The 25,369-nt window shown below is 53.3% G+C and overlaps 1 protein-coding gene across 13 annotated transcripts in view; it reads left to right on the forward strand.

Annotated features, from left to right (window-relative positions):
• LOC140390360 (ras/Rap GTPase-activating protein SynGAP-like) overlaps positions 1 to 25,369 on the forward strand; it is a 1,167,003-nt gene that overhangs the window by 645,683 nt on the left and 495,951 nt on the right. For all 13 annotated transcript variants that reach the window (XM_072475456.1, XM_072475455.1, XM_072475451.1 and 10 more), the window contains one exon: positions 16,659 to 16,753. In XM_072475456.1, coding sequence (XP_072331557.1) covers positions 16,659 to 16,753 — 95 coding nt within the window. The remainder of the gene's footprint in view (positions 1 to 16,658; positions 16,754 to 25,369) is intronic.

Here is a 25,369-nt window from a genome sequence, read left to right on the forward strand (position 1 = left end):
AGACAGGCGGAGTGAGTGTGAGACAGGCAGAGTGAGTGTGAGACAGGCGGAGTGAGTGCGAGACAGGCGGAGTGAGTGTGAGACAGGCGGAGTGAGTGAGAGACAGGTGGAGTGAGTGTGAGACAGGCAGAGTGAGTGTGAGACAGGCAGAGTGAGTGTGGTACAGACGTAGTGAGTGTGAAACAGGCAGAGTGAGTGTGGTACAGACGTAGTGAGGGTGAGACAGGCAGAGTGAGTGTGAGATGGGCAGAGTGAGTGTGAGACAGGCAGAGTGAGTGTGAGATGGGCGGAGTGAGTGTGAGACAGGCAGAGTGAGTGTGAGACAGGCAGAGTGAGTGTGGTACAGACGTAGTGAGTGTGAAACAGGCAGAGTGGGTGTGGTACAGACGTAGTGAGGGTGAGACAGGCAGAGTGAGTGTGAGACGGGCAGAGTGAGGGTGAGACAGGCAGAGTGAGTGTGAGACAGGCAGAGTGAGTGTGAGAGAGGCAGAATGAGTGTGAGACAGGCAGAGTGAGTGTAAGACAGGCGGAGTGAGTGTGAGACAGGCAGAGTGAGTGTGGTACAGATGTAGTGAGGGGGAGAAAGGCAGAGTGAGAGACGGGCAGAGTGAGTGTGAGACAGGCAGAGTGAGTGTGAGACAGGCAGAGTGAGTGTGAGACGGGCAGAGTGAGTGTGAGACAGGCAGAGTGAACGTGGGGCAGGCAATGTCACAGGTAGGCCAGACTAGGTAAGGGTGGCAGATGCTAGGTTCTTGGACCCCATTACTGGGTGTAGCTTTGTATTTATATTTTGATTTGTTAACTGCATTTAAATTCCACCAACCGCCGTGTGGGATTTGAGCACATCCCACCGGCACCCCACACCTGACAAAGTGGCCTTGGAAAATGTCCAGGAGAGAGCAGCAGGAACAGTTCCTTGCAAAAAGAAACTGAGATAGACTATTTAACTCAGATGATCTATTTAACAGAGAGTGGTGCAGACCAGAGAGAGTGGCGCAAAGCGCTGGAGGGCGTGCCTCATGTGAAACTCTTCCAGTTTAGCGCGTCGCGTTTTGAACTGTCCAAAAGTAAGACGGGACTGGATGATCAGTGGTTATCCTCAAACGGGAGATTCTCTGGGCCGAAGGACTTGTCTCCTCCTGTCATTGGTGTTTGTGGGCAAACTTGTTGGATCCCTGGTCCTCCATTAGATGTCAGGGGTGCTGGCCCAATCGTAGCCTCCTTATTTAATTGAGGTGTCACTGACGATTCTTTAACATTGATGTTTCACGAACACTGACTCAACAACCCAATTGCCCTCGGAGCCCAGTATTTCCAGGCTAGCTTGGGAAACGGCAGGAAGTGGTTGCAGATGGAACAGCTGCTTTCCGGTAAATGTCCTGCGGAATTCTTATTTCTCAACGGTTCGGCATCATTTTCTGTTTCTCTTTCCGTTTTTCCAACGGTTCTGGCAATTGTTTTATCCTCCGCCTTTCTGCCTGGTGTGTCAGGCTTCCCTTACTCCACCGGCCCGGTCTACCCCACACCGACCATGTCAGATTCAGACGAGACCGCAATGCGGGTTTCCTGTCGGAGATTCCCCTGCGTCTTCGCTCTAAGGCGGAAGAAAACGAGGAGCAGTAAAGGAAGAGCCATGTCAAAAAAGAGATTTGTGGCTGAAGCTTTCTGCCTTCTACTCATCAGGACTGAAGCAAGAATACCAAATTTCAAACTCTCACCACAATTTCTACTTTGGGAGAACAATTGGTTGGCACGTTGGTTGGCTGAGGTATTGCCATGGAGACAACAATGGGGGACTATAGTGTCCCCCAAACTTCCAGGTAGCCAAAGAAATTGCCATATTCCTCTTGTTTGGAGAGAACAGGGACGGGATTCTCTGTTGCCCGACATGGCAATCGAGAGTGACGATCGGCAGAGAATGGCTCCTGACACCAAAATCGTGGCAGGCGCCGGTGTGACGCCGGGCCGTGATGCTCCGCCCCTCAACATTGGCATCATTGAGAAGTGTGCCGTGCCTAGTCGCAACTCTGTTTGCACATCATTATCGGGCCCACCCGCGATGCTCCTCCTCTGATGAGCCAAGTTCCCGAACGGAGAATCCAGCCCCAGGTCCCTGTTTCTAAATGTATTCCACTTCCAGGAGTGTTACGAGCTCTCTGATGATCCTATTTTCATTCATTTACGGGAAGTAGGCTTCGCTGGCTAGACCAGCATTTATTGCCCATCCCTAATTGCCCTTTGAAGGTGGTGATGAGCTGCCTTCTTGAACCGCTGCACTCCATGAGGTGTAGGTTCCCCCACCATGCTGGTAGAGGGGGAGTTCCAGGATGTTGACCCAGCGACAGTGAAGGAACAGTGAAGTGACTTGGAGGTTCCCAGGTATCTTCTGCCCTTGTCCTTCTGGATGGTAGTGGTTGTGGGTTTGCAAGGTGTTCTCTGAGGAGTCTTGGTGAGTTCATGCAGTGCATCTTATAGATTGTGCACACGGCTGCTACCGTGTGGGGTGGCGGGGGAGGGAGTGAATGTTTGTGGAAGGGGCGCCAATCAGGCCGGCTGCTTTGTCCTAAATGGTGTCGAGTATTGTTGGAGCTGCACTCATCTGGGCAAGTGGAGCGTATTCCCTGACTTGTGCCTTGTAACTGGTGGATACGCTTTGGGGAATCAGGAGGTGAGTTACACGCCACAGGATTCCCAGCCTCTGTCCTGCTGTTGTGGCCACAGAATTTATATGGCTCGTCCAGGTCAATGGGAACCCTAGAATGTTGATTTTGGGATTGCAGCGATGGTAATGCCATTGAATGTCATGGTGTGATCTCTCTTGTTGGAGATAGTCATTATCTGATACCTGTGTAGTGGGAATGTAACTTGCCACTTGTCAGCCCAAGCCTGGATATTGCACAGGTCTTGCTGCATTTAGACATGGACTGCTTCATTATCTGAGGAGTCGTGAATGGTGAACATTGCGCAGCCATCCACAAACATCCCCACATATGTTGGAAGGAAGGTCATTGCTGAAGCAGCTGATGGTTGGACCTCGGACACGACCCTGAGGAAATCCTGCAGTGATGTCTTCGAGCTGAGATGAATGATCTTCAACCACCACAACCACCTTCCTTTGTTCTCGGTGCGATGACAGCCCGTGGAGATTTCTCCCCTTGATTTCCATTGACTCCAGTTTTGCGAGGGCTCCTTGCAGCCACATTGGTCAAATGCTGCCTTGATGTCAAGGGCAGTCACTCTCACATCAGCTCTTTGTCCATGTTTGAACCAAGGCTGTAATGAGTTAGGGAGTTGAGTGGTCTGGTGGAACCTTAACTGGGCGTCAGGAAACAGACGAGGGGTGTGGAACACAGTGGAGGGTATCCTCAATGTAAAGAAGTTTATCTGTGCAAGGACCATGTGAGGGTCACTCCCACCTATACTGTCATGGACAGATGCACCCGTGGCAGGTTGGTGAAGATGAGGTCAAGGGTTTTCCCCCTTGTTGGTTCCCTCCCCACCTGCTGCAGTCCCAGTCTGGCAGCCATGTCCAGCTTGGTCAGTGTGGTGCTACCGAGCCACTCTTGGTGATAGACATTGAAGCCACCACCCAGATATATTCTGCGCCCTTGCTACCCTCAGTGCTTCCTCCAAGTGGTGTTCAAAATGCAGGAGTACTGGTTCATCAGCTGAGGGGAGATGGTAGGTGGTGATCAGCAGGAGGTTCCCTTGTTCATGTCTGCCTGATGCTGTGAGACTTCATGGTTTCCCAGGTTGATGCTGAGGACCTGCCAGCGCAACTCAGTCCAGGCCACAAACGCTGCCGGTAAGACAGAACACTGCCAGGGATGGTGATAGTGGTGATTGAAACATTACCTGTAAAGTATGACTCTGTGAGTATGACCATGTCAGACTGTTGCTGGACTAGTATGTGAAACCGCACTTCCAATTTTGACACAAGTGCAGCTGACACTCTGACAGTGCAGCACTCCCTCAGTACTGACCCTCTGACAGTGCAGCACTCCCTCAGTACTGACCCTCTGACAGTGCAGCTCTCCCTCAGTACTGACCCTCTGACAGTGCAGCTCTCCCTCAGTACTGACCCTCTGACAGTGCAGGACTCCCTCAGTACTGACCATCTGACAGTGCAGCACTCCGTCAGTACTGACCCTCTGACAGTGCAGCACACCCTCAGCACTGACCCTCTGACAGTGCAGCAATCCCTCAGTACTGACCCTCTGACAGTGCAGTACTCCCTCAGTACTGACCCTCTGACAGTGCAGCACTCCCTCAGTACTGACCCTCTGACAGTGCAGCACTCCCTCAGTACTGACCCTCTGCCAGTGCAGCACTCCCTCAGTTCTGGCCCTCTGACAGTGCAGCACTCCCACAGTACTGACCCTCTGACAGTGCAGCTCTGCCTCAGTAATGACCCTCTGACAGTGCAGCACTCCCACAGTACTGACCCTTCGACAATGCAGCTCTCCCTCAGTACTGACCCTCTGACAGTGCAGTACTCCCTCAGTGCTGACACTCTGACAGTGCAGCTCTCCCTCAGTACTGACTCTCTGACAGTGCAGCACTCCCTCAGTACTGACCCTCTGACAGTGTAGCACTCCCTCAGTACTGACCCTTCGACAATGCAGCACTCCCTCAGATCTGACCCTCTGACAGTGCAGCACTCCCTCAGTACTGACCCTCTGACAGTGCAGCTCTCCCTCAGTAATGACCCTCTGACAGTGCAGCACTCCCACAGTACTGTCCCTTCGACAATGCAGCACTGCCTCAGTACTGACCCTCTGACAGTGCAGCACTCCCTCAGTACTGACCCTCTGACAGTGCAGCTCTCCCTCAGTACTGACCCTCTGACAGTGCAGCTCTCCCTCAGTACTGACTCTGACAGTGCAGCACTCCCTCAGTACTGACCCTCTGACAGTGCAGCTCTCCCTCAGTACTGACCCTCTGACAGTGTAGCACTCCCTCAGTACTGACCCTTTGACAATGCAGCACTCCCTCAGTACTGACCCTCTGACAGTGCAGCACTCCCTCAGTACTGACCTTCTGACAGTGCAGCACTCCCTCAGTACTGACCCTCTGACAGGGCAGATCTCTCTCAGTACTGACCCTGCGACAATGCAGCACTCCCTCAGTACTGACCCTCTGACAGTGCAGCTCTCCCTCAGTACTGACCCTCTGAAAGTGCAGCTCTCCCTCAGTACTGACTCTGACAGTGCAGCACTCCCTCAGTACTGACCCTCTGACAGTGCAGCTCTCCCTCAGTACTGACCCTCTGACAGTGCAGCACTCCCTCAGTACTGACCCTCTGACTGTGCAGCACTCCCTCAGTACTGACCCTCTGACAGTGCAGCAGTCCCTCAGTACTGAGCCTCTGACAGTGCAGCACTCCCTCAGTACTGACCCTCTGACAGTGCAGCACTCCCTCAGTACTGACCCTCTGACAGTGCAGCACTCCCTCAGTACTGACCCTGCGACAATGCAGCACTCCCTCAGTACTGACCCTCTGACAGTGCAGCATTCCCTCAGTACTGACCCTCTGACAATGCAGCACTCCCTCAGTACTGACCCTCTGACAATGCAGCTCTCCCTCAGTACTGACCCTCTGACAATGCAGCACTCTCTCGGTGCTGTTCCTCTGACAGGGCGGCGCAGTGACACAGGGCGGCGCAGTGACACAGGGCGGCGCAGTGACACAGGGCGGCACGGTGGCACTGTTGCCCCACAGCTCCAGAAACCTGGGTTCAATTCCGGCCTCGAGTGACTATCAGTATGGAGTTTGCACTTTCTCCCCGTGTCTGTGTAGATTTCCATCGGGTGCTCCGGTTTCCTCCCACAGTCCAAAGCTGTGCAGGTTAGGTGGGTTGGCCCTTTGTGTCCAAAACGTTAGCTCGGGCTAGAGGGACAGGTTGGAGGCGTGGGCTTAAGTAGGGTGCTCTTTCCAAGGGCTGGTGCAGACTCGATTGGCCGAATGGCCTCCTTCTGTACTGTAAATTCTATGATTTGCCCACAGTGCTGCCCTAGGCATTGCAGCATGGATCTCTAGGTTTAGCTCCCTGGACTAAGCATTTTCTTAAATCAGCCCCATCTTGTCACCCTCCTTTCCCGAAGTTACCAAGCAACCATTGAGCTACGCTGAGTCTTGAACTCAACAACATGGGAACACTGTTGCTGTGGAGGTTGGTGCTCCCCTTCCTCCTCCTCCTCCTGATCCCAGACAACATTACACCTTTAAATTGAATCATGCAAATCTCAAGCATTTCTTCCCTGGAACAGCCAGCAATGAATATTTAACTTGCCCCAACGTGCATTCTCTTGTCCGTCACATCCATTTCCTATGCTGTCTATTTTGAAGAGCATTGATCACAGTCTCAGTCTGTATACTTCCATCTGTTGCCTCTATCTTTCTTTCAACTTCCCTCACCCTTTCCTGCATTTCCTCATCTACCATCCTCCATCTCCATGGGTGGTACAGTGGTTGGCACTGCTGCCTCACAGGGCCAGGGACTCAGGTTTGATTCCGGCTTTGAAAACTGTTTGCACGTTTTCCCAGTGTCTGCGTGGGTTTCCTCCGAGGGCTCCGGTTTCCTTCCACAGTCCAAAGGTGTGCAAGTTAGGTGGGTTGGCCATTTAAAATTATCCCTTAATGTCTCAAAGTTAGGTGGAATTACAGGTATAGAGCGAGGGAGTGAGCCTCGGTAGGATGGCCTTTCAGAAGGTCGGTGCAGACTTGATGGGCAGAATGGCCTCCTTTGCACTGTAGAGATGCTCTGATTCCTTTCTCTCCATCGCCATGTCCTGTTGTAGCTCTCCCGTTTTCTGTCTCAGGCTCTGTCTCTTCCCGTACTCCGTCTCTTTCCCACTAACTCCTCCGCACTCTCTATAAATAGCAGTTCATTCACATCCTGCCGAATGTCTGAAAAAGCATGTCAGTTTTTCATTATTTGCCATATTCCTTCTCCGGATTGTAAGCGAGAGTCTGGTGAGGTTTCAGAAATGAGTTCACTTCCAGTGGGTTTTTTCTTTCAGAATGTTAATACTTAATTACTTTTATCTTTGCAAGTCCTATCAATGTTCAAGATAATGCACGTTACCTTTCGCACTGTCCCCATCAAACACTCCCAGGAAAGGTACAGCACGGGGTTAGATACAGAGTAAAGCTCCCTCTGCACTGTCCCCATCAAACACTCCCAGGACAGGTACAGCATGGGGTTAAATACAGAGTAAAGCTCCCTCTACACTGTCCCATCAAACACTCCCAGGACAGGTACAGCCCGGGTTAGATACACAGTAAAGCTCCCACTACACTGTCCCTTCAAATACTCCCAGGACAGGTACAGCATGGGGTTAGATACAGATTAAAGCTCCCTCTACACTGTCCCATCAAACACTCCCAGGACAGGTACAGCACGGGGTTAGATACAGTGTAAAGCTCCCTCTACACTGGTCCCATCAAAAGACACCACGGCAGGTACAAGGCGGCACAGTAGCACAGTAGTTAGCACTGTTGCTTCACAGCGCCAAAGTCCCAGGTTCAATTCCCAGATTGGGGCACTGTCTATGCGGACGCTGCACGTTCTCCCTGCCCGGTTTCCTCACACAAGTCCCGAAAGACATGCTGTTAGATAATTTGGACATTCTGAATTCTCCCTCTGTGTACCCAAACAGGCGCCGGAATGTGGCGCCTAGAATCTTTTCACAGTAACTTCATTGCAGTGTTAATGTAAGCCTACTTGTGACAATAAAGATTATTGTTATTATAAGCATGGAGTTAGACACATGGTAAAGCTCTCTCTACACTGTCACATCAAAAATTCCCAGGACAGATAGTGCATGTGGTTACATACAGAGTAAAGCTCCCTTTACACTGTCCCTTCAAACACTCCCAGGACAGGTACAGCACGGGGTTAGATACAGAGTAAAGCTCCCTCTACACTGTCCCCATCAAACACTCCCAGAACAGGTACAGCACGGGGTTAGATACAGAGTAACGCTCCCTCTACACTGTCCCTTCAAACACTCCCAGGACAGGTACAGCATGGGTTAGATACAGAGTAAAGCTCTCTCTGCACTGTCCCCATCAAACACTCCTAGGACAGGTACAGCACGGGGTTAGATACAGAGTAAAGCTCTCTCTGCACTGTCCCTTCAAACACTCCCAGGACAGGTACAGCATAGGTTAGATACAGAGTAAAGCTCCCTCTACACTGTCCCCATCAAACACTCCCAGGACAGGTACAGCACAGAGTTAGGTACAGAGTAAAGCTCCCTCTACACTGTCCCATCAAACACTCCCAGGACAGGTACAGCCCGGTTTAGATACAGAGTAAAGCTCCCTCTGCACTGTCCCATCAAACACTCCCAGGACAGGTACAGCCCGGGTTAGATACAGAGTAAAGCTCCCTCTGCACTCTCCCATCAAACATTCCCAGGACAGGTACAGCATGGGGTTAGATACAGAGTAAAGCTCCCTCTACACCTCTACACTGTCCCATCAAACACTCCCAGGACAGGTACAGCACGGGGTTAGATACAGAGTAAAGCTCCCTCTACACTGTCCCATCAAACACTCCCAGGACAGGTACAGCACAGGGTTAGATACAGAGTAAAGCTCCCTCTACACTGTCCCCATCAAACACTCCCAGGACAGGTACAGCACGGGGTTTGATACAGAGTAAAGCTCTCTCTACACTGTTCCCATCAAACACTCCCAGGACAGGTACAGCAGGAGTTAGATACAGAGTAAAGCTCCCTATTCACTGTCCCCATCAAACACTCCCAGGACAGGTACAGCCTGGGTTAGATACAGAGCAAAGCTCCCTCTACTCGATCTGCGATCATGCTTGAGAATCGTAAAGGGTGTGTTGCCTACCTGGTGCAAGGGTAAATAAAACAAATCTAGAATTAGTTGGAGAAGTTAGATGGTGAGCTCTGGATTATGCTAATTGGCATCGTGATAATCAAATGGGAGAGATAATCACGCAGCTGAAAGCTGGGTCTGGATTGAGGATCAGGAGGCACTGACACCAATCCTGGGGTCAGAATGTGTTCTATCCGCTGGTGCGAGCTTCACTTGATTAAAACAGCCTCGAACCAGCCTCCTGGGAGGAGTGGAACTGCAGAAAGTACCTGAGCCCAATAATGCAGGAGGCGAGAGTGAAGGTAATCTTGTGAAAGCTGAGTGCAACTTTATCGATAAGAATGCTCTGAGTGCAAAAAGGGGTCATCAGCAATCAAGGTTCAGATTTGAGGCAAAGAATTCTTGATATCCCAGATATAAATACAACAGGAATGTCAATAAAGTGTGATGAGTTAGAAACTGAGAAAAACACCATCTGCGCTTCAATGGGCAGGAAACAAAATCAGATTTCCCTCGCACAAGACAGGCCACATAAAGCAGTTAACTGCGCACAGTCAGTTGAAAGGATACAGTGCGGTAGCCAATCAGGAGATGGCTGCGAGCCAGGCTTGTAATGAGTGCTGAACATTTCGGGCGATATGGCCTCTGGAGAGGACAGGGAAAGAAGAAAGAGTTGCAGTATCGCTGCCTTCGGAGTATAGGCCTTTTTCAGTAAGGGTGAGGAGAAGGCAGGGAAATCATTGAGACAAAAGTATTAAAAAATAGACTGCGGGTGCTGGGATTGGAGATCGTAAATAAAAGCAAGGAACACTGGTCTGGCAGCTGACATCTGTGGAGGGAGAGACAAGACATCTCAGGCGGATGGCCTTCCCCGATTTACTTGTACTTCTTTCAATTTGGTACAACTAGTATTTGCTGCTCGATACATGGTCTCCTGTACATTTCTTTTTCTATTTGTTCACGGTATGTGGGCATTGCTGGCAAGCACCATTGCCCACCCCTAATTGCCCTTGAACTGAGTGGCTTTGCAAGGGTCCTTTCGGGGGGGGGGAGGGCATTTAAGTGTCGACCACGTTGCTGAGGGTCTGGAGTTACATGTAGGCCAAGCTGGGTAAGGACTGCAAATCTCATTCCTCAATAGGACATAGGTGAACCAGATGGGGTTTTTCCACCAATCAAAGATAGTTGTCATGGTCACGGTGACGAGCTGAATACTCCAGATTTATTGACTGAATTTGAATGCCACCAGCTGCCGGCCTGGGATTTGAATCCATGTCCCCAGAGCCTTAGCCTGGGTCTCCGGGTTACTGGTACTAGGAGGCGGTGGTGTTGTAGTATTGTCGCTGGCCTAGTAACCCAGAGACCCAGGGTGATGCTCTGGGGCCCGGGTTCAAATCCCACCACAGCAAATGATGAAATCTAAATTTGGAATTGAAGTCGAATGGCGACCATGAATCCATTGTCGATTGTCGTAAAACCCCATCTGGCTCACTAATGTCCTTCAGGGAAGGAAATCTGCGCTCGATACCTGGACTGGCCTGTATGTGACTCCAGTCCCTGAGCAATGTGATTGACTCAGTTCGAGGGCAATTCGGGATGAAGAATAAATACTGGCCGAGCCAGTGAACCCGAGAAAGAATAAAAAGCAAGTAAGGACAATAAACAAAACAAAACAGGTGTCTAGTGAAAGTTTAAATAAATAATCACCAACATGCCCTATAAAAAACACAACATTATGATTTTAATTTAAAAAGTTTTTTGAAAGGGTCTCGGTTGAATTCGATGTTGAGCACAGAAGATTGTAAAGTGTACAATTGACAGACAAAGTTATGTTGAGCTTCATTGGAGCACTGCAGCAGGCCGATGGCAGAAATGTTCGGGTTGATCGGTGACTAGAAGCTCGGCACCACTCTTGCAGGCTGAATGGAAGTGGACAGCAAAACAAACATCCAAGTTGCTTGCGGTCTCTCCCCAACATAGGGGAGATTATTTGTTCATGGGACGTGGGCATTGCTGGCCTGGCCAGCTTTTATTGCTGGTGGTGAGCTGCTTTCTTGAACTCGCTGCAGTCCATGTGGTGTAGGGAGGGAGTTCCATGACTTTGACCCAGCGACAGTGAAGGAACAGCTGATACATTTCCAAGTCAGGATGGTGGTAGGTTGCAGGCGGTGGTGCTCCCAGGTATCTGCTGCCCTTGTCCTTCTAGAGGCGAGGGGTTTGGAAGGTGCTGTCGAAGGTGTTTCGCTGGAGTGCACTTTGTAGATGGTACACACGGCTGCCACTGTACATTGGTGGTGGAGGGAGTGAATGTTTAAGCTGGAGGATGGGGTGCCAATTAAATGGACTGATTTGTCCTGGATGGTTTCGAGCCTTTTGAGTGTTGTTGGAGCTGCACTCATCCAAGCAAGTGGGGAGTATTCCATCACACTCCTGACTTGCGTCTTGTAAACTTGTATCTTGGACAGGATTTGGGGAGGTGAGGTGGTGAATTATTCTCCGCAAAATCCCCAGCCTCCGACCTGGGGCGGGATTCTCCCATTCGGCGGCAGAGTGTCCATGCTGTCGGAAACGGGGACGACGGCGTGAACGGGCCACTAGGAGGACCAATTCTGGCCCCTGCAGGGTTCACGCCGCTCCAGCCTCCCATTCCGGCGTGAACTGTGCGCCGCAGGATCCGCGAATGCGCAGTCGTGCCGGCGTCAACGAGGACATGCACGGTGGCCACCCTCAACGCGCCGGCCCCGACGCAACGGCGCGGGAGTTCAGGGGCTGGCGCGTAAGAAAATAGGCGCGGGGAGAGAGAGGTGGGCCCCGATCGCGGGCCAGGCCCCATCGGAGGCACCCCCCCCCCCCGGGTTCAGAGCCCCCCTCCCCCACCCTCCCCAGGCTGCCCCCTGACCCTGCGACCAGGTGTGGATGACGCCGGTGGGGCTCTTGCCTTTTTAGAGCGGCCGCTCGGAGAATCGGTGGCTCGGCTGCGTAGAGCGGCCCGCGACCGGCGCCAAGCGTGCCGGCGTCCGGGTAGCGTGGTGCGGTTGTGGGGATTCTCCGGCCTGGGGGCTGGGAGAATCCCACCCCTGGTTCTTGAAGTTACAGCATTGATATGGCTGGCCCAGTTAGGTTTCTGGTCAATGGTAGCCATTGTGAATGTCAAAGGGGTGATGGTTCGAGCCGCTCTAGTTGGAGATGGTCATTGTTTGGCACTTTGTGTTGCGAATGTTATTTGCCACTTATCAATCCAATGCTGAAAGCTGTCCAGATCTTGCTGCATTTGGATATAGACGGGGTTATCACCCACATTTTTTGCCTTGCACCTTTTGTCATAGGATGCCCCCCCCCTCCCCCATCATAGATCTCCCATTTTACTCCTTTCCCCGCCTCCACTCCTGCTTGAAGCCTGTTACATCCTGAATGTTTTCCATTTCCAACGCAAGGTCGTTGTCCTGACGTGTTCACTCTGTTTCTCACTCTGCGGATGCTGCCTGGCCGGCTGAGTATTTCCGGCCTTTTCTGATTTTATCATATGGAGGCTGCAGAAAAACACATGGGTTTGAATTTAAAAACAGCACAGGATGTAAGACTGTGACAGGGAGCTGCCTACTGACCTCCTGGCAGCAACCTAAGCAGCAAGATGCTGACATATGGCGAAGCACGTTGCAGTTACACTGGGAAAGTTTCATTTTACGCAGACTTTTTTAGTTAACCCGTTGAGGAGAGAAATTTCTCCTCACCTCAATCATAAATGGCTGACCCTATGAGGGCGTGTTCGAAACTCCCAGACGAGGGAAACGCACCCCTTCCGACTCCCCGTCCCTCCATTCACTCCCCCCACCCCTCAACCCACTACACCTATCACCACAGTTTCTACCCTGTCCTGGTTCACAGAATCACAGATGTACACAGTGTAGAAAAGGCCCTTCGGCCCATCGATCCTGCACCGACATATGAAAAACACCTGACCTGCCTACCTAATCCCATTTTCCAGCACTTAACCCGTAGCCTTGAATGTTATGATGTGCCAAGTACTCATCCAGGTACTTTGTCTTCAGAATTTTACAAGTTTTAATGAGGTCACCTCTTTAAACTTCAGGGAATTATTGGGGCCAGTCTGTCCACTCAATCCTTCCTCATTGGACAATCCCCTCATCCTTGGAATCAATGTAGTGAACCTCCATTGCACTGTCTCAGCTGGAATATCATTCCTCCAGCTGCTGTGTCATTGGAGTATTTTCATAGATTATCATAGAATTTACAGTGCAGTAGGAGGCCATTCGGCCCATCGAGTCTGCACCGGCTCTTGGAAAGAGCACCCTACCCAAAGTCAACACCTCCACCCTATCCCATAACCCAGTAACCCCACCCAACACTAAGGGCAATTTTGGACACTAGGGGCAATTTATCATGGCCAATCCACCTAACCGGCACATCTTTGGACTGTGGGAGGAAACCGGAGCACCCGGAGGAAACCCACGCACACACGGGGAGGATGTGCAGACTCCGCACAGACAGTGACCCAAGCCGGAATCGAGTGCCGTCTACAGTAGATGGCTGAGGTGACGGGGTATATCCATTAATAGGAAGGTTGATATGGCTCCAAATCAGAATGGTGAGTGACTTGGAGGGGAGCTTCCAGGTGGTGGGGTTCCCAGGTATACAGCTGCCGTTGTCCTTCTAGATGGTAGTGGTCGTGGGTTTGGAAGGTCGTCGGTGGTGGAAGGAGTGAATGTTTGTGGATGGGGTGCCAATCAAATGGTCCTGGATGGTGTTGAGCTCCTTGCATGTTGTGCAGCTGCCCTCATCCAGGCAAGTGGAGAATGTTCCATCACACTGCTGACTTGTGCCTTGTAGATAATGGAAAGGCTTTAGGGATTAAGGAGATGGGTTACTTGCTACAGGATTCCCGACATCTGACCTGCTCCAGCAGCCACAGAATTTATGTTGCTGGTCCGGTACTGAGTTCAAACGGACCTGCTGATTTCAGGTTCCCCCACTTGTGAGTCACATCTTGTCCCCTGTTTCCCCGTGGTTAAATAGGGTGTGTGGGAAATTAGAGTTCCAGATTCGGATTCTCATTACCATTCCAGAGACACTGCGATGTCCCCACCCACTACGCTGAGATCTAGGTCTAAATCTGAAAAGGTGAAGGACAGGTTAAACTGGGCTGAGCTGTCAACAAGTACACCCCTACAGTGGCCGCTATCAAAGACGTATTTAGTACAAAACAAGGTCATGACATACCCCTACCGAGCAACGGTTTGCCTCGCCTCACTCCGCTACCAAGTGGTAATCTAGTGGACTGGAAGAAACATGAACACAAAAGTGAGATAAATTAGGAACATTTCCAGTAATGTTTGTTGTGTTCTGCTTCTTCATGTAGCATAAACTGCTTCCTTGATGAATGCTCTGACAAAGGAAGGTTCAGACTCGGAGATAGGTTTAACACATTTATTGAACCGTTAACAATTCTCCTACTTGAGTTCGACTCTCCTGCTAATCTTGCTGTAGTAACTCAGTCTAACTAACCATCTGCTCTAATCCATGCGGTGGGTGTGATGCTTCCTGATCTGCCCCTGTCTCTCTGAGTGTCGCCTGTGGAAAGAGAAAGAGCATGTGTGCCGTGTCCTTGTATATGGGTAGCCCCCTTGTGGTAGTGTCACCTCTGAGTGTCTTGACTGCCCATTGGTTGTGTCCTATTCTATGTATTCATTAGCTGTGTGTGTCTGCACGTCATGATGTCTCTGGTCCTCCCTCTAGTGTTTACTTAGTCTTAGTGTATTTACAATAACCCCTTCCACAATATTAAGGCAAATAGTAAAATGTTTTATAAATATATCAAGAGTGAATGAGTGGCCAAGAGAGATGCGGGCCCATGAAAAGAAGGCACAAGCTATTGCCACAGAAGACAACAACATTGTGGCAGATTTATTAATTGAATACTTTGTGGAAGTGAGAGAATTGCAGAAGCATTGGTCTGAATCTTTCAGCAGTCTCTAGATTTATGATATTTGAGATTAGGTTGGAACAATTTGTTAAAGTTACTCTATTAGTTAAGGAGGGTGGGAGAGGGTGGCCAGGTAACTCCAAAGCTGTCAATTTAACATCAGTTGTGGGGACTACAACTGGAACCTGGTCATTCGGGATAGAGTGACTGAGCAACTGAACAAATATGGACTCGTCAAAGACAATGTCCAGAATTCTCTAGTTTCCCGGCCGCACGGGTTCCAATTGGAAATCCCATTGACAAGTGGTGGGAAATTAGAATCTGCCGCCAGCGAATGGCGCACTGCCGAGAATCACGTGACGGGGGAAATGGAGAATCCCGCCCTATGCTTTGCAGAAGGAATGGAAGGCCTCATTTATCAAGTTTGAGGTTTTCACAAGGTAAATAAGGGAATGCCAAGGGATGTTACCTAGCTGGACTTTCAGAAGGTATACATTAAGGTTGCACACAAAATACAAGTAAAAATGAGAGGGCAGTAAATTGGAGGTCCTCTCCCTTCAGGAGGGAGCTGGCTACCATGGATTTTCATTGTATTGGTCGATAATTCTGCAATATGGCTCACCAGGAAACTCTCCCGCTTTCATCCCCTGCCATCAGGCATATTGGGAGGATTCACGGGCTGATAACCAACCTCCTTGGCCGCATCACAAACTCGCCTCCCATGACCATCAAGTCCTGAAGTGGGGCCTTAAACCCGGAGCGCCTGGTGGGGTTGTTGCCCACTGCGCCACGAGGCCTTGAATTGGAGATGGCCTTTTGGATTGGGTTGGGAATTTGTTTGGGATGTAGAAGACAGGGAATAGGGGTAAATGGTAGGTACTTTTATTGGTGAGGTCTTGTGGCGCAATGGAAGGCGTCACTGTCGCGGAGCAAGAAGCTCGCGTTTAGGTTCGGGCGCGAGTCACGCTCCAGGACTTGATGGGCAAGGAAGGTGAGTTCATAACGTGGTCAAACAAAGGGGGAGATGGGGGATCTTCATTGCCGTGTTAATGTAAGCCTACTGACACTAATAAAGATTATCTAAAACACAGGGTGGGGGTGGGCGCAGCCTCAGGGTAAGGGGCTTGACCATTAAGGACTGAGAGGAGGAGACGTTTCCTCACTCAGAGTGTTGTGAATCTTTGAATTCCCCCACCCTCCCACCCCACCTCAGGGGGGGGGATAATCCACCGTTGAATACATTCAAGGCTGGGATCGACAGTGAATGTAAGAACCTGGGAGAATGGGCGGAGTAGTGGAGCTGAGGTCAAAAATGAGCTATGAACGTGTTGAACAGTGGACTGCTCGAGGGGCCGAGTGGCCTACTCCTGCTCCTCTTTCTTTTGTTCTTACATGAACTCTTCTCGCCCCTATGAGTGAAGCTCGTCTACGCTGTCGCATTGAACACTCAGCCAATGTGCTGTGAAATGAAGGTGATTGGATCATCCAAAACAGACGTAAGAAAGAAACTATTGTAATGCAGGTTTTGCGGGGGCTAATTTATGCACAGCAAGTTCCCAGAAACAGCAGTGAGTCCACGGCAAGGCGGCCTGTTTTTGGTGGTGTTGGTCGAGGGATACGTTTTGGTCATAACTTCTTTGAGACAGGGATACGTTGGGGCTTTTTAACCGAGAGGGCAGATGGCGGGGGGGGGGGGGGAGGGGCCTCAGTTGCCTCTTCCGAAAAGATGACACGTCAAACGAAGCAATGATACTTCAGAATATGTACTCAGATCTCTAAAGTCTGTCCCCACCACCCCCATACGCCTCAACGACCTTATCCAGCACAAACACCGAAACCGTCCTTTCACCTTGTGTTTTTCAGAGTATCATCCAGGTCGGTCTTCGCGGAGAAAGAGCATACCTGGAGGGAAGCAGCTGAGCATGGACGCAGTGACGTCTGCACCCTTCCGGCCAACAGTAAGTATGACCTTTTAGGAACTGGAGCTGAATGCATGTGGTAAAACCGCTAAGGCGCTTGTGCGAAACAGTGGTGACCCCACTCCCACTGCATCACACACATCCGATCCCAGGTAAAGGTTGGGGGGGGGAGTGGATTCCTCTCACTTGAATGAAGCCGGGATCAATCTTTACATATGGGTTGTTGAAAGGCACTGGTAACCTGTTGGCTTTCATTGTGTAGGATTATATTGAATGCACCGCACTAGAAACAGGTCACTCGGTCCTTCCGTCCCCTGCTGTGTTAATGCTTCACACAAGCCTCCTGCCATCCAGCTTCACCTCACTCTGTCAGGGTAATCTGCCGTGTCGTTCTCGAGCTTATCGAGCTTCCCCTGAAATGCATCAAAAAATAATTTCTCCAAGTTGCCCTGGCAACAACAGTGAAATGTTCAATTGTCACGAACGTCACACTGTGTGCGTGCCTGTATAATTATTTATATAATGGAAATATGTTCCCTTGGCTCACACAACCTGTATCGGGCTCGGCTCAGGAAATCCGAGGATGTTATGTTTTTAATGAAGGCTTTGACTAAATGACCTTTAACCCCCGTCAGCGTGCAGCGCCATTTTAAATCAGCAGCTCACTTTTATTAGTTTCAGTTTATTTGTTTGTTTTTTTTTTAAATCGGTTTGTTCCAGTCAAACGACTCCAGCACTGAATTCTGTTGTTCAGAAACGAGCACTGCTTAAATCCTTCCATTCGAACCACAAATGTGGCCTGCTTCATGTCACTGATGCTCAGGGAAAGAGAGGCAGAGAGATAAGAGCCTTGACTGAGCGACGAGATTGATTCCTGATGTCAAGTGGACACCATCGCCAGGAAAAGCATGTGCGGTTTGTGGAGTTTCCAAGGATCTCTCAATAGGAAATGAAGGGGAGGGCTTTTCCTCTCATCTGCTGAAGATTTGGGAATATCTTTCACCATTCCTAAGCTACTTTGAAAGAAACGCAAGATTGGGTTCACTCAAGCTTTTACTTCAGGTAATTGATCAATTTATACCAATCAGTAGGTTCAAAATTGTGACTTGTATGTTAGGAGTTCCACACAAGGACATTGAGCCAGCTTGCAGGAACGGCGCACACAGTCGTCGGGCAGGCTCACCTCACACTGTCAGGGCATCCACAGCCACAGGGCGTCAACAACATGGTTTCACTCAGAGTAAATCTCCCTCTACGCTGTCCCATCAAACACTCCCAGGACAGGGACAGCCCGGGGTTAGATACACAGTAAAGCTCCCTCTACACTGTCCCCATCAAACACTCCCAGGGCAGGTACAGCACGGGCTTAGATACAGAGTAAAGCTCCCTCTACACTGTCCCATCAAACACTCCCAGGGCAGGTACAGCACGGGCTTAGATACAGAGTAAAGCTCCCTCTACACTGTCCCATCAAACACACACAGGACAGGTACAGCACGGGGTTAGATACACAGTAAAGTTCTCTCTACACTGTCCCCATCAAACACTCCCAGGACAGGGACAGTACGGGGTTAGATACAGAGTAAAGCTCCCTCTATACTGTCCCCATCAAATACTCCCAGGACAGGTCCAGCATGGGGTTAGATACAGAGTAAAGCTCCCTCTACACTGTCCCATCATACACACACAGGACAGGTACAGCACGGGGTTAGATACACAGTAAAGCTCTCTCTACACTGTCCCCATCAAACACTCCCAGGACAGGTACAGCACGGGGTTAGATACAGAGTAAAGCTCTCTCTAAACTGTCCCCATCAAACACTCCCAGGACAGGTACAGCACGGGGTTAGATACAGAGTAAAGCTCCCTCTACACTGTCCCCATCAAACACTCCCAGGACAGGTACAGCACGGGGCTAGATACAGAGTAAAGCTCCCTCTACACTGTCCCCATCAAACACTCCCAGGACAGGTATAGCACGGGATTAGATACAGAGTAAAGCTCCCTCTACACTGTCCCCAACAAACACTCCCAGGACAGGTACAGCACGGGGTTAGATACAGAGTAAAGCTCCCTCTACACTGTCCCCATCAAACACCCCCAGGACAGGTACAGCACGGGGTTAGATACAGAGTAAATCTCCCTTTACACTGTCCCCATCAAACACTCCCAGGACAGGTACAGCACGGGGTTAGATACAGAGTAAAGCTCCCTCTACACTGTCCCCATCAAACACTCCCAGGACAGGTACAGCACGGGGTTAGATACAGAGTAAAGCTCTCGCTACACTGTCCCCATCAAACGCCCCCAGGACAGGTACAGCACGGGGTTAGATACAGAGTAAAGCTCCCTCTACACTGTCCCCATCAAACACTCCCAGGACAGGTACAGCACGGGGTTAGATACAGAGTAAAGCTCCCTCTACACTGTCCCCATCAAACACTCCCAGGACAGGTACAGCCCGGGGTTAGATACAGAGTAAAGCTCTCGCTACACTGTCCCCATCAAACACCCCCAGGACAGGTACAGCACGGGGTTAGATACAGAGTAAAGCTCCCTCTACACTGTCCCCATCAAACACTCCCAGGACAGGTACAGCACGGGGTTAGATACAGAGTAAAGCTCCCTCTACACTGTCCCCATCAAACACTCCCAGGACAGGTACAGCCCGGGGTTAGATACAGAGTAAAGCTCCCTCTACACTGTCCCCATCAAACACTCCCAGGACAGGTACAGCACGGGGTTAGATACAGAGTAAAGCTCCCTCTACACTGTCCCACGACACATTCCCAGGATAGGTACAGCACGGGGTTAGATACAGAGTAAAGCTCCCTCTACACTGTCCCCATCAAACACTCCCAGGACAGGTACAGCACGGGGTTAGATACATAGTAAAGCTCCCTCTACACTGTCCCCATCAAACACTCCCAGGACAGGTACAGCACGGGGTTAGATACAGAGTAAAGCTCACTCTACACTGTCCCACGACACATTCCCAGGATAGGTACAGCACGGGGTTAGATACAGAGTAAAGCTCCCTCTACACTGTCCCCATCAAACACTCCCAGGACAGGTACAGCACAGGGTTAGATACAGAGTAAAGCTCCCTCTACACTGTCCCATCAAACACTCCCAGGATAGGTACAGCACGGGGTGAGATACAGAGTAAAGCTCCCTCTACACTGACCCCATCAAACACTCCCAGGACAGGTACAGCACAGGGTTAGATACAGAGTAAAGCTCCCTCTACACTGTCCCATCAAACACTCCCAGGATAGGTACAGCACGGGGTTAGTTACATAGTAAAGCTCCCTCTACACTGTCCCCATCAAACACTCCCAGGACAGGTACAGCCCGGGGTTAGATACAGAGTAAAGCTCCCTCTACACTGACCCCATCAAACACTCCCAGGACAGGTACAGCACAGGGTTAGATACAGAGTAAAGCTCCCTCTACACTGTCCCATCAAACACTCCCAGGACAGGTACAGCACGGGGTTAGATACAGAGTAAAGCTCTCTCTGCACTGTCCCATCAAACACTCCCAGGACAGGTACAACACGGGCTAGATACAGAGTAAAGCTCCCTCTACACTGTCCCATCAAACACTCCCAGGACAGGTGCAGCACGGGGTTAGATACAGAGTAAAGCTCCCTCTAAACTGTCCCCATCAAACACTCCCAGGATAGGTACAGCACGGGGTGAGATACAGAGTAAAGCTCCGTCTCCACTGTCCCCATCAAACACTCCCAGGACAGGTACAGCCCGGGGTTAGATACAGAGTAAAGCTCCCTCTACACTGTCCCACACTCCTGCCATAACTATAGCACATTTTGGATCCAGGTTAAAAAGTTGACAGGAATTACACATGAGTTATTTCTAATATGAGTTAATCTGAAAGATTGAATGCATTCCTGTGTTTCACAGATATACCTAGACATGTACTGAATCTTGTTTTTATCAATGCGGTTAGATATTTACTTCCCCCCTCTCATCACGACCACTGAAGGGAGTACTGAGACCAGAGAGTACATTTGCATGATTACATGAGGCTGTGGCACTGAGTATTTACTGAGTGGGGTTATTAACATGGTGATGAGCTGCCTGTCACACGCCACTCAGTGCTCTCTCATTGTCTGCAGGTCACTCTGCATTTCCATAAACACCATCCTGTTCATACACTCACCAAGTGAATGTCTTCCTGTTCTCCACAACAGGTCACAGCAGAGCACCAGTACATAGGACCAATTTACCCACTTACCTGTACTCTTCCTCCATCTCTTCTCTTTATTTCAGCACTCCTCTCTCTCTCTCCCCCTCACGCTCCTCTCGACCCCCCCTCACGCTCCCCTCTCTCCCCCCTCACACTCCTCTCCCCCACTCACTCTCCTCTCTCTCCCCCCTCACGCTCCTCTCTCTCCCCCCTCACTCTCCTCTCTCTCTCCCCCACGCTCCTCTCTCTCCCCCCTCACGCTCCCCTCTCTCCCCCCCTCACTCTCCTCTCTCTCTCCCCCCTCACTCTCCTCTCTCTCCCCCCCCTCACTCTCCTCTCTCTCCCCCCTCACGCTCCTCTCTCTCCCCCCTCACTCTCCTCTCTCTCTCCCCCACGCTCCTCTCTCTCCCCCCCTCACGCTCCTCTCTCTCCCCCCCTCACTCTCCTCTCTCTCTCCCCCACGCTCCTCTCTCTCCCCCCTCACGCTCCCCTCTCTCCCCCCCTCACGCTCCCCTCTCTCCCCCCTCACGCTCCCCTCTCTCCCCCCCTCACACTCCTCTCCCCCCTCACTCTCCTCTCTCTCTCCCCCCTCACGCTCCTCTCTCTCCCCCCTCACGCTCCCCTCTCTCCCCCCTCACGCTCCCCTCTCTCCCCCCTCACGCTCCCCTCTCCCCCCCTCACACTCCTCTCCCCCCCTCACTCTCCTCTCTCTCTCCCCCCTCACGCTCCTCTCTCTCCCCCCTCACGCTCCCCTCTCTCCCCCCCTCACACTCCCCTCTCTCCCCCCCTCACACTCCTCTCTCTCTCCCCCCTCACGCTCCTCTCTCTCCCCCCTCACGCTCCTCTCTCTCCCCCCTCACACTCCTCTCCCCCCCTCACTCTCCTCTCTCTCTCCCCCACGCTCCTCTCTCTCCCCCTCACGCTCCCCTCCCCCTCACACTCCTCTCCCCCCCTCACTCTCCTCTCTCTCTCCCCCACGCTCCTCTCTCTCCCCCCTCACGCTCCCCTCTCTCCCCCCTCACGCTCCCCTCTCTCCCCCCCTCACGCTCCCCTCTCTCCCCCCCTCACACTCCTCTCCCCTCTCACTCTCCTCTCTCTCTCCCCCACGCTCCTCTCTCCCCCCTCACGCTCCCCTCTCTCCCCCCTCACACTCCTCTCCCCCCCTCACTCTCCTCTCTCTCCCCCACGCTCCTCTCTCTCCCCCCTCACGCTCCTCTCTCTCCCCCCTCACACTCCTCTCCCCCCCTCACTCTCCTCTCTCTCTCCCCCACGCTCCTCTCTCTCCCCCCTCACGCTCCCCTCCCCCTCACACTCCTCTCCCCCCCTCACTCTCCTCTCTCTCTCCCCCACGCTCCTCTCTCTCCCCCCTCACGCTCCCCTCTCTCCCCCCTCACGCTCCCCTCTCTCCCCCCTCACACTCCTCTCCCCCCCTCACTCTCCTCTCTCTCTCTCCCCCACGCTCCTCTCTCCCCCCCTCACGCTCCCCTCTCTCCCCCCTCACACTCCTCTCCCCCCCTCACTCTCCTCTCTCTCTCCCCCACGCTCCTCTCTCCCCCCCTCACGCTCCCCTCTCTCCCCCCCTCACACTCCTCTCCCCCCCTCACTCTCCTCTCTCTCTCCCCCACTCTCCTCTCTCCCCCCACTCACGCTCCCCTCTCTCCCCCCCCTCACACTCCTCTCCCCCCTCACTCTCCTCTCTCTCCCCCACGCTCCTCTCTCCCCCCCCTCACGCTCCCCTCTCTCCCCCCTCACACTCCTCTCCCCCCCTCACTCTCCTCTCTCTCTCCCCCACTCTCCTCTCTCTCCCCCCTCACGCTCCCCTCTCTCCCCCCCTCCCACTCCTCTCCTCCCTTCACTCTCCTCTCTCTCTCCCCCCTCATGCTCCCCTCTCTCCCCCTCTCATGCTCCTCTCTCTCCACCCCCTCACGCTCCTCTCTCTCCCCCCTCACACTCCTCTCCCCCCCTCACTCTCCTCTCTCTCTCCCCCCTCACGCTGCCCTCTCTCCCCCCCTTACGCTCCTCTCTCCCCCCCTCACTCTCCACTCTCTCTCCCCCCTCATGCTCCCCTCTCTCCCCTTCTCACGCTCCTCTCTCTCACCCCCTCACGCTCCTCTCTCTCTTCCCCCTCACGCTCCCCTCTCTCCCCCCCTCATGCTCCTCTCTCTTCCCCCTCACGCTCCCCTCTCCCCCCCTCACGCTCCTCTCCCCCCCCATGCTCCTCTCCCCCCCACGCTCCTCTCTCCCCCCCCACACTCCTCTCTCTCCCCCCTCACGCTCCTCTCCCCCCTCACGCTCCCCTCTCTCCCCCCTCACGCTCCTATCTCCCCCCCTCACACTCCTCTCCCCCCCTCACTCTCCTCTCTCTCTCCCCCCTCACGCTTCTCTCTCTCCCCCCTCACGCTCCCCTCTCTCCCCCCCTCACACTCCTCTCCCCCTCACTCTCCTCTCTCTCTCCCCCCTCACGCTCCTCTCTCTCCCCCCTCACGCTCCTCTCTCTCCCCCCTCACACTCCTCTCCCCCCCTCACTCTCCTCTCTCTCTCCCCCACGCTCCTCTCTCTCCCCCTCACGCTCCCCTCCAACCTCACACTCCTCTCCCCCCTCACTCTCCTCTCTCTCTCCCCCACGCTCCTCTCTCTCCCCCCTCACGCTCACCTCTCTCCCCCCTCACGCTCCCCTCTCTCCCCCCCTCACACTCCTCTCCCCCCTCACTCTCCTCTCTCTCTCCCCCACGCTCCCCTCTCTCCCCCCTCACACTCCTCTCCCCCCCTCACTCTCCTCTCTCTCTCCCCCACGCTCCTCTCTCCCCCCCTCACGCTCCCCTCTCTCCCCCCCTCACACTCCTCTCCCCCCCTCACTCTCCACTCTCTCTCCCCCACTCTCCTCTCTCCCCCCACTCACGCTCCCCTCTCTCCCCCCCTCACACTCCTCTCCCCCCTCACTCTCCTCTCTCTCCCCCACGCTCCTCTCTCCCCCCCCTCACGCTCCCCTCTCTCCCCCCTCACACTCCTCTCCCCCCCTCACTCTCCTCTCTCTCTCCCCCACTCTCCTCTCTCTCCCCCCTCACGCTCCCCTCTCTCCCCCCCTCCCACTCCTCTCCTCCCTTCACTCTCCTCTCTCTCTCCCCCCTCATGCTCCCCTCTCTCCCCCTCTCATGCTCCTCTCTCTCCACCCCCTCACGCTCCTCTCTCTCCCCCCTCACACTCCTCTCCCCCCCTCACTCTCCTCTCTCTCTCCCCCCTCACGCTGCCCTCTCTCCCCCCCTTACGCTCCTCTCTCCCCCCCTCACTCTCCTCTCTCTCTCCCCCCTCATGCTCCCCTCTCTCCCCCTCTCACGCTCCTCTCTCTCACCCCCTCACGCTCCTCTCTCTCTTCCCCCTCACGCTCCCCTCTCTCCCCCCTCATGCTCCTCTCTCTTCCCCCTCACGCTCCCCTCTCCCCCCCTCACGCTCCTCTCCCCCCCCATGCTCCTCTCCCCCCCACGCTCCTCTCTCCCCCCCCACACTCCTCTCTCTCCCCCCTCACGCTCCTCTCCCACCCTCACGCTCCCCTCTCTCCCCCCTCACGCTCCTATCTCCCCCCCTCACACTCCTCTCCCCCCCTCACTCTCCTCTCTCTCTCCCCCCTCACGCTTCTCTCTCTCCCCCCTCACGCTCCCCTCTCTCCCCCCCTCACACTCCTCTCCCCCTCACTCTCCTCTCTCTCTCCCCCCTCACGCTCCTCTCTCTCCCCCCTCACGCTCCTCTCTCTCCCCCCTCACACTCCTCTCCCCCCCTCACTCTCCTCTCTCTCTCCCCCACGCTCCTCTCTCTCCCCCTCACGCTCCCCTCCACCCTCACACTCCTCTCCCCCCCTCACTCTCCTCTCTCTCTCCCCCACGCTCCTCTCTCTCCCCCCTCACGCTCCCCTCTCTCCCCCCTCACGCTCCCCTCTCTCCCCCCCTCACACTCCTCTCCCCCCTCACTCTCCTCTCTCTCTCCCCCACGCTCCTCTCTCCCCTCCCTCACGCTCCCCTCTCTCCCCCCCCCTCACACTCCTCTCCCCCCCTCACTCTCCTCTCTCTCTCCCACGCTCCTCTCTCCCCCCCTCACGCTCCCCTCTCTCCCCCCTCACACTCCTCTCCCCCCCTCACTCTCCTCTCTCTCTCCCCCACTCTCCTCTCTCCCCCCCTCACGCTCCCCTCTCTCCCCCTCACACTCTTCTCCCCCCCTCACTCTCCTCTCTCTCCCCCACGCTCCTCTCTCCCCCCCCTCACACTCCCCTCTCTCCCCCCTCACACTCCTCTCCCCCCCTCACTCTCCTCTCTCTCTCCCCCACTCTCCTCTCTCTCCCCCCTCACGCTCCCCTCTCTCCCCCCCTCCCACTCCTCTCCCCCCTTCACTCTCCTCTCTCTCTCCCCCCTCATGCTCCCCTCTCTCCCCCTCTCATGCTCCTCTCTCTCCACC

This window comes from Scyliorhinus torazame, chromosome 14 (assembly GCF_047496885.1).
Source record: "Scyliorhinus torazame isolate Kashiwa2021f chromosome 14, sScyTor2.1, whole genome shotgun sequence".
Classification (NCBI taxonomy): domain Eukaryota; kingdom Metazoa; phylum Chordata; class Chondrichthyes; order Carcharhiniformes; family Scyliorhinidae; genus Scyliorhinus; species Scyliorhinus torazame.